Source organism: Cariama cristata, unplaced genomic scaffold (genome assembly GCF_000690535.1).
Source record: "Cariama cristata isolate BGI_N322 unplaced genomic scaffold, ASM69053v1 scaffold46073, whole genome shotgun sequence".
Taxonomy (NCBI): domain Eukaryota; kingdom Metazoa; phylum Chordata; class Aves; order Cariamiformes; family Cariamidae; genus Cariama; species Cariama cristata.
This window is the reverse complement of record NW_009609847.1, coordinates 8,753-17,990: the sequence shown is the minus strand read 5'-3', so window position 1 is coordinate 17,990 and position 9,238 is coordinate 8,753. Positions and strand designations below refer to the sequence as shown.

At 40.1% G+C, this 9,238-nt stretch overlaps 1 protein-coding gene across 1 annotated transcript; it reads right to left on the bottom strand.

Moving 5' to 3' along the window:
- Positions 1–2,033: 2,033 nt before the first annotated feature.
- LOC104154581 (chromosome unknown open reading frame, human C4orf19) lies at positions 2,034–4,109 on the bottom strand. The gene is made up of 2 exons (XM_009697642.1): positions 4,078–4,109; positions 2,034–2,985 (listed from the first exon to the last, which is right to left on the bottom strand). The coding sequence occupies exons 1-2, from the start codon at positions 4,107–4,109 to the stop codon at positions 2,034–2,036; spliced, it is 984 nt and encodes a 327-aa protein (XP_009695944.1).
- Positions 4,110–9,238: the final 5,129 nt, after the last annotated feature.

The window sequence follows — 9,238 nt, the reverse complement described above, 5'->3', positions numbered from 1 at the left end:
CCACGGCTAGGCCTGGCAGGGCTGTGGAGAGCTGGATCAGGGTTTGATGCCCCTGGGGGCTGATGTGGGGTCCTCAGCCCGGGACAGGGGACGGGGAGCCCTGGGAGGTGGTCAGGGACTGTCAGACCTGGTGATGCCCTCAGGGCCCTCACAATATAAGAGCAGACACACGCTATCTCCTGTCATAACCTTGCATAGGTCACATGCCATGTGCAAGTAGTCTTTCACTGTCATTCAGTATTACAGTAATCCTTGATACACAAATGTGCACATAAAACTTGTATGCACTTATGAAGATGCTTAGAAGGGCCTGTTAAAGTAGGAAAGTGGTACAGAAATCAACATTACTACAATATTTTAAAAACCTATAAAGCTTTTTTTATTTTACAAATACAATGGTGGTGACTTTCATTTGTAGCTGAATATAGTTCTCTTTAAGCTGAGACTTTATTTTTTTTAATTACCGCTAGGGGTATAATTAATGTTTTGAGAAATTGAAATCTTGATTTGGTCTTGCAGTATCTGAAGTAAAACAGGGAATCTGCATTTAAACAGAAATAATTTAAATATCTGCACATTACTTAAAACCCACCTCCTAATATTCTGATCCTTATGTGTCTTAATGTTTAGACTAGGATTCAGCATACGTTGTTGGCAAATACATAGTTGGTGCTTTTCATGTATCTAATGAGGGATACATCTTATAGTACTTCTTTTGTGTAACTGTTGTATAATCAGAAAATGCATAAAGCACAAAAGCCACCAGATGATTTTTTTATATAATTAAAAAAAATTTATTAAGCGTTTGTAACAAACTCGGAAACCACAAAATTTCAGTATAAAGTGTCAAGCACTTTCTATTTCAACCATTAAGATCCAACTTTTGATGAACTGGCAGCACCAAGTTGGTCTCTACCTCTTTTTTTTCCTGACAAGAAAAGTTAACATACTAGTCTGAAGATCAGAGGAAGGGTAAACACTCCAGGAATGCAGCTGATATTTTCAGGTCTTATGCTTAATTCAACTTGGAAGCTCAGTCCCTTTCCTGCTTTAAGTTTAAGGACTACAGCAGAGCCAGGGAGGGGTCCACACTGGCTCTTGCTGTTTGTATATAAACAAAATGCATCTTGCTGGGGATGTTTATGAGACACAACCTCTTTGCATACTCTATTGTTAAGGCAAGTGATGTGTACCTGGAAAACGTAGAGCTGAGAGGTCTCAGGCTGTAGTTTTACAACAGTTTTAATCTAACTAAACTGGTAGGACTGAGTTTTGATCATTCTCCAGTATCTCTGATAGTGGGTGTGCAGTTTTTCCGTGAGCTCCTTCAACTCATTAAGTCAACAGAAAGTTACCAACTCTCATGGATTTGGCTAGGTGTCTGCTGTTTTAATGAGCTGAATCAGGTCAATTTGGGTATCAAACAAAGTCCGGGGTAGTGGAGGGGAAGAGAGGAGGTTATCATCCTAATGCCAGCTGCACGGATTTAGGCTTAATCCAGAATGGAAATGTAACTGCAGTGAAGTGCAAGCTAAGCTGCCTTCCCTATTTCATACTACATTAGATCATAGAACTTTTATCTCAGTTTAATTTTTTTGTGCTAACATGATGAAAATCTGTGGTTTCCAACTCCATGGCTTCTACGTTTCTATTTTAAATAATGGAAGTTTTCTGAACCTGGAACATGGCAGTGTGTGCAGACCCTCTTGAGGGTCAAAACCAAAGGAAACATTTGCGTGAGACCAGGTGAGGTGGGTATACAGCAGAATATCCTGTGTGGGAGAAATGATGCTTTGCCCTCCTGGTTGGCCCTCTAGAGAAGAGTGTTAGTATTACCATTAGCCAAGGGAGCACTTCTGTACCTCAGGCAGTAGAAATTAAAAGGCTGTGTAAAACAGCTGAAGGGACAGAAGTTTAGTCCCAACTCCTTTTATATATGCTGTTCATAACAGCTGTCCACATGTGCTGTACATGTGTTCATATAGATCCAGAAATAAAATCTGGATCTTACCCAGTGTATTAGAAAGAAACATCTAGTACTCGTCATCGTCTTCCAGGTCTTCCCCTGCAGTTGCAGCTTCCAGTGCAGCCAGAGCTGCTGCAACTTCTGCATCTTCCTCCTCAATTTCTCCATTGATGTCTTTATGGTTGGGGTGTGTGGGTGCCAGTGCTACTTTGGTAACAGCCACAGCAGTGATACCATGAGTAATGCTCTCACTCAAACTTGTGGAGTCAGTTTTAAAAGGTTCAATATTGCTCTCCTTTGTAGGCGAAGGTGAAGTTACACAAAGGTCCTGGTCCTGTATTGCTGAAGGCCTAGTGTTTTGGTCTGAATGTGCACAATTGACTGAAAAGCTATCTTTTTCAACATAGTTCCTGATTTGATTGCCATTTTGGCGATAACCAACATCTGGCAGTTGTATGGCACTGTTTTGTGTCTCCAGTATCACACTTCCTTTGAGAAGGATGCTGCCATCTTCAGACGGGGAGTTGTCATCTTGAATACTGCTTGGTTCATTGCAGGCTGTCTTCCTCTGCTGGCCTGCCTCTAGGTCAAGTTCTTGGCCAGACCTATTTGATTTGATGTAAAAGTCTCTCTTGCTGGCTGAAGAAGCCTCTGACTGGCTGGAGGTTCCCTGTGCACTGGCTTCTTCCACTGAGTTTGTGTTGGGACTGAGCATAGAGTGCCCTCCAGCACAGGAGTTGCCACCATTGACTGCAACATCAGGCTTTGCAACGCACTTCACAAAGCCATCCTCTTGAAAATCGTTGCCTCCGTGGTTCCAGAGAGTTTCTTTCGTGCTATTTACTTGATTTTTATTTTCTGTTCTGTTTAGCTCATCCATCTGGAGTTCGTTTTTATGTTCTTGAATTTCACTGCTCTCTTTGAATTTGGATTTGTTGCTGCCTTGCTCATTGTGTTTATAGCTGTTCACTTCATGAATGCATCCAGGCGATTGTACTTCTTCTGGATCAAAAATATAACTGGAGTAAGGAAAATTTGTAGAGGAAATGTTAATTATGCTGTTGATCAAAATAATTAGAAAAAGGATTAAGCTTAATTTTTAAGCTGGAGATCTTGAGGAACTGGTGTCACTAAACGTTACCTGGGGTCCTGAGAATGAGCTAAACTTGAATGGAAATGCTGAACTGTGCTGTAGGCTGCTGTCTCCTGGGACCGATCGTAACTAACCCCTGCAGTGAGATTCACCAGGAACATGAGGAGGATGTCAGAGAACTGTGTGCTGGTTCTTGCATGTGTCCAGCTTTATTTTTAATTTTCTCTAGGGGGGTTGTAATTAGACAACGAGTAGTCATCGCATAAATTGTTAATGAATATATCCTCATGTAGTTGCTAAAATATTTCCCTCTTTCCTGGTGTCCTTCCTTTCAAGTCTTATCTTTTTGTTCTTTTCTTTTTTTAAATTTTTGTCCCCTCCTTTTACCTTTCTTAATTTGTTCCTCTCGCTCCATATTTTCCTTGATTTATTTATTCCAGAGCCTCTCTCTTCTTTATCTCTGCTCATTCTCTTATAGCACAAGTTTTCTTTCCCACTTCCTTACCTGTTCTAGAGATGTGGCCAAAGAGTAACCATCAAGTGGGGCTGAAGTGTTGTCTTTCTAAAACTAGGTAGTCTTCCTCTCCAGGAACGCTTTTAATGTGGCAATTTTTCCCACAACTAACTACATTTAAAAGCTCTGATGGAAGCAAGGATCTGTAGTTCATTTTCATTGCTTAGGAGAGAGGGAGGATCTGACAAAGTCTATGCTCCTTGTTCTACTGAATTGAGGGAAGCTCATGATACTTAAATGAGAAAAAGCTTTGCTGAGGATGAGTTTTCAATGCCACAGTTTTTCCTGTGGGAGAGGAATTATAGAAATAGACCTCAATTACAGCAAATCAAAAGGACATTCATGCCACAGCGCTGATTTCCTGTGACTTTAAAGATACTGCAAACTTTGGGGAAAACTCCAACCTTGTAAATAGGCTTAACTTAAGCAACAGGTGTCGAGGAGCACAGACACGTTTTAATGCATTTCTTTTATTCAGTCTAAGCAACTCTTGTTCTGTTGTACCTTTGTATCATTTTGCAGCACCTGCACCCCATCTGGATTTTCTTTAATCTGAAAAGAGAGAGAGGGAAGGCAAGGGAGAAGGGAAGTGAGTTGAAGCATTATGAAATTAATGTATGGGCTATTGCATTGAAAATCTTGCTTATCTTTAGAAGGGGTTTATTAGCTAAAAAGAAAAATGCCTACACGAGAATTGATGCAGTACATTTCAAGGCCTTTCTAGGTTGCTGTCTTGCATTGACAGTGGCCTTTAGTTGGGGAAAAATCTGAGGAAGAATTTAACAGTTCTTAAACAGGTGGTGGTGGTGTTCTCCCAGAATAATTTCGTAAGTAATTTTATGACTTAGACTCCGAAGTCAGAGTAGTGTTTTTTGTTGTTGGGGTTTTTTTGTTTGTGGTTTGTTTTTTGTTTTTTATTTGGCAACTATTGATGGACTTCTCTTCCATGAATTTGTACAGTTATTTTTTGAACTCCAGTAAACTGCTAGCATCTACAGCATCCTTTACTCGGGAGTTTCACAGCCCAGCCTTGCCTGTGTCAAGAAGTATCTGCATTTGTCTGACTTAAACCTGGTTTTTACTAGCAGTATTTGATGCCTTCTAGTTCTTGTGTTGGCACAGATGGTGAGCATCATGTCCTTTTGTCACTATAGTACAGGTCCTGTACTGCCCCTTCAGTTCTGATAATGCAGTCTGAAGAATCCTCATCTTTTAAAATGTTACTTATACTGACAGTGTTTCATGCCTATAGATTGTCCTTGTGGTGGTTCTCTGGGTCTTTTGCATTTCAACATCCTTCCTAGATGAGGTGTGGGAACCACAAATACAGAGTTCTCAAGATGTGGGGAACCACAGATTTATTCTTTCCTAGTAACTCCTGTCCCTACCCAGTTGGCTCTGTGACAGCTACTGAGCACTGAGGTGACATTTTTGTGGAACTCTGTCTTAGGCACAGACATATTGCTGGGATTGGCACTTTATTATATGCAGTGTGTTGCACCTGCTTTTTACTATGGTAAATTCTTCAGAGTTTGACTAGAACTAGCAGAGTGTCTGCATTTGCTACATCTTTGTGTTTTGCAAGCTTTTTGGGTATGATGTCATTGCCTAACCCAGTGAGATGCTAAGAGCTATCTATTACATGGTTCATATGCCAAAGTTTTATTATGGGAAGTAGTAGTTTGCTAATTTGGACCCTTGAAAACTTTCTGAACCTAAAGTGGAGACAGATCTGAACATGCCAAAATCCTATAGAAAACATTACTCTGTATGGGTTGAGGCTGTCTTATTTCAAGTTAATCAAGTCAGGACAGGTTGTTAATATGTTTTGTCCATTGTTATTTGGGCTCTTTCTTTTTCTCTTGATGTTCTCCAACCTTGCATACTTTTACCATTGCCTAAGGACAGCAACTGACTTCCCATAAAACAGAAATTGATGATGCAAGGTCAGGATATTTTCTAGAGTGATTTATTCACCAAACACCGAAGGAAAATACTATTGATTTATTCTTACCGGGCATGCCCTGAACTGTGCACCAGTGATGATGCTTGCAGAAATTACCATCAAAACTGTTATATAGGCTTATTGTCTCACTTTTTTTCCCCTCTAAAATCTGACTTCCTCTGGTGTTAGCACTGAACAAAATGCCTGATGTCAACCCCCTCATTCCTGGAGCCTCTAAAAGCCTACAATCATTCCACAGCTGGTTTTAGCTAGGATGTAGCTGCTCCTGCCTATGCTTTTTGTCTTTGTCTGCACGTGAACTATTCTGGAGCAGAAGCTTCTAGCATGAGTAGCCAGCTTGCTGTAGCTCGGTGCCTGTTGGGATGGCTTGTAAGCCAGCTGCTTTGCTTCCTCTGTCTTGGTGCTACTTCTTTAAATGCACTCTCCCTTCCACATCTCTGCTGATCTCAGGCTGTGCGTTGTCATCCCCCACCCCTCAACAACATCATAGCAGGAATTCTGAACCCTCTTCTCTCATCTGAAGAGGGTGCAATAACTGGTGAGGGGCTCGTGTACTGACTCTCCTTTTGTGCAGTTGCTCTACAGTACAAAGGCGCTTTGACAGGTTTGACTAGATACGGGGCTTATTTGAGCTGGCTGGCATAGCCATCTTTTCCAGCCAAAGAGGAATCCTTAATACACTTTGCTTTGATCATGTTAAAAGTTGTATTAGCTGTGGCCCTTCTTTAGGTTAAGACTGATTTGAAGCTAGTTCAGTTGAGCTAAGCCCTATGTGGACACTTGTTTTGGCTTGACTGACATCTTTAGTTTTAGCTTGAACCTGCTTATGAACTGAAAGAAGAAAAACTACATAAAGTTGACCAGCTGTTGATAGACTCAACCTTCAAGTCTCAGTGGTTGGCAGGTTACCATGTGTTAGATAAGTCACCGTGTGATCTCTTTTCATGGGAAAGGCAATGTAACTTGCCTTATGTTAAGCCTCTTTCTATACAGAGTCACCATCCCTCATGGTTGCCATGGGCTAAGAGTATGCAAATATTATTTCAGCTCTGCTAACTCATGATAACTTCAATTGCTGTCGGTTGCCATGTGAGCCCACTGAAATACCCACATAGCCTTCGGCTTGGCTTTAAAGTTTATAGGTTTGGTGAAACCGGTCTCGGTTTGTATGTAGACCAGTCCTGAGACCAGATACTGCTTCTAGCTGGGCGTGGGCACTTCAGCTCAGGCTGCTTCTGTTTAAACTTTTGCCTGACAAACTTCCTGCACAGTGCTTTTATTTATAACTCTCTGTGAATTTTTTTTTTTCAAGCACAAAATCGTGCTCATAGGTTTTAACCATTGGGAAGTACCCATTGCTGTCCTTTTTTTCTGTTGTAAAGATGCTTGTGATTGTCATAGAAGGCGATTATAAATGGAAATTACTGTTGTTGTTGTCATAGGAAGGACTTTCCTAGTTGTTTTTTTAATTACAGTTACAGTATGAATTATCTCTGCAGCTACTGCATTAAGCTTTTCCACTGATTAGTTACGACTGGATCTGTCCTCTGGCATGAATAAACTATTATGTATGGAAAATACTTTATGTTGTATTATCTTGTAAATTATTTCACATCCCTGAAATAGGAATATGGTTTTACAATGTCACCGTCTGAACGCTGGTTTGTTTTTTTTCCCTTGCCCTTTTCTTTCATACTTATGATAATCTTCCAGTCAAGTTGGAAAATAATTCTGGGGAACAAATTGCTTTTATAGCATAAAAAGGCATGCTTTAATCCTGCTTATCTTGTTTTAGGTACCTTGCTCTAAAGCCTTGTGTGTTGTGTGATGTTTGTAGTCCCATTAATGGATAAGCAGTATTAATAAGCTCCTGTCTGCAGCAGTTTGAATCAAGCACATGCTACAGACTTGCAACAAAAAAGGGTTAGATAGCTCAAGCAATGGATAATGATATGTTATCCGATACTGAGTTTAGAAACATGGCATCCTTTTATGTTCAAATCTTTTTTGCCTTTTTACAAGATGTTTATTCTGTTAGATAGTCTGTGCTGCTAAATTGTTTAGATAATTTCAGATGAACATGACATGATGCGGAATGCTCCCTTGCAGAACTCTTTGGGAGCTAGTTCACCCCCAAAAAAGGCTGCCTGTCTAAAGTGGCAGTAAAATGGTTGGCCTTAACATTGAGATCCTCGGAATGCAGGTCACATTGTCATTAATCCTAGACATCATTCTTTCTCAATCATGAAATTCCTGAAGGCCTGTAAATTTCTGTCACTGATTATTATGCAGTCACTTAAACCTGAACACTAACTCATCATCTGGCATTAAACCTCTACTAAAATATTAAGTACAGATTTTTTTTTTTAGACATGCACTGGAACACTTGGAGCATTTATAGGAAGGAGATGGAACTGTTCAGGTGAGAGGAATGAAGGAGGCTTAGAATAATTTTTTTTTTTACTCTGCTAAATTTTGAACTTTCACTTTCCAGCTTTCAGTAGCTGCTGAGTCTTCTAAAGTGTGTCTCTGAGGTTGAGCTTGTACCATTTCCTACAAAATAATCAGATTCTTGCAGCATGAGAGAGTAGGATAGCCTTGTGGTTTGCGTCTTTAGTGTCAGTGCTTGCTTCAGTTAAAGTTATGATACTTTTTTCAGTGAAAGAGATGGAAGAGACCCAGCTCTGTATGTGTTTTCCCCAGCCACGCTAGCAGACCTTTAGTTGACCATGCAAAAGATAGTCTAGATATGACATCCTTCCGATGTATTAGACGGATCTTCCTGGTCTCTCTGTGAACACTCGATGTTATGAAAGAGTCTTTCTTCCTTTAAAGGAAAATGATACACAAGAGCAACTATTTTAAAATCAGTTGGAAAAAAGCCTACTATGGAAGGAGGTAGTACTAAACTTTAATTTGAGGAGAGCAGAAAACCAATCCTATCAGTAAAACGAATGCTGAAAAAGGGGAGGCTGTTAAATATTTTTATGGTGTCACCTGCTAAGAGGATGAAATGGGACTTTTCTTAATGTGTGAGACCTTGCTGATGATAACAAGAATAGTGTCAGACTCCAAAAACGTAACCTTGCATTTCAAGCCAATCTGATTTTAAATTATGTAATAGCATAGCTTCTATTGTCTGTTTAAACTGTAGCTGTATTATGAATAAACAAAAGGCAAACAAAAGATAATGTCATGAAAAAGGAAGGAGAAATATTGTAGAGAAATAAAAATGGTTTGACAACCTTTCTCGATATTTTTGGAAGCTTACATAGAAACAGAAATAAGCCAATCATATTTTTGTTCATGGTGTGTTTTTTCTTCTGTCTTCATAATTTTTGTTATAAGTCCCTCCAGGAGCAGACGCAGAAAGCTGAGGGGAGAGCATATTAAAATAGCTTTCCTAGTAGGTCTTAAATTGGTAAACTCTGGCTTGGTGACTTTTTTGATCTGGGTCATTCTTTTTAAGCTGGTTGGGGTTTTTGTTTGGTTGGGTTTTTAACTCTTCCACACCCTGGTGCTTTATGAGCTTTTGCTGTTTCTTTGGCTTTTCTCTCTCTGCCATCCTTTCCCACTCTAGGTTACAAAGTTAGGAGTTTTTTCCAGTGTGTGTGTTGTCTGGGCTGCCGAGCCTGAATGATGCATCTCCCTGGGGCCTGGGGCACCTCTTTCTGATGACTTTTTCCAGCAAAGGCCCCT

What these genes read in the sequence shown, in the direction of transcription:
- LOC104154581 (XM_009697642.1), bottom strand. Translation starts at nt 4,109, where the DNA reads ATGGGGTGCAGGTGCTGCAAAATGATACAAAG. An exon ending in TGCTGCAAAATGATACAAAG is followed by an intron (nt 2,986 to 4,077) that starts GTACAACAGAAC and finishes TCCTTACTCCAG; the next exon opens with TTATATTTTTGATCCAGAAG.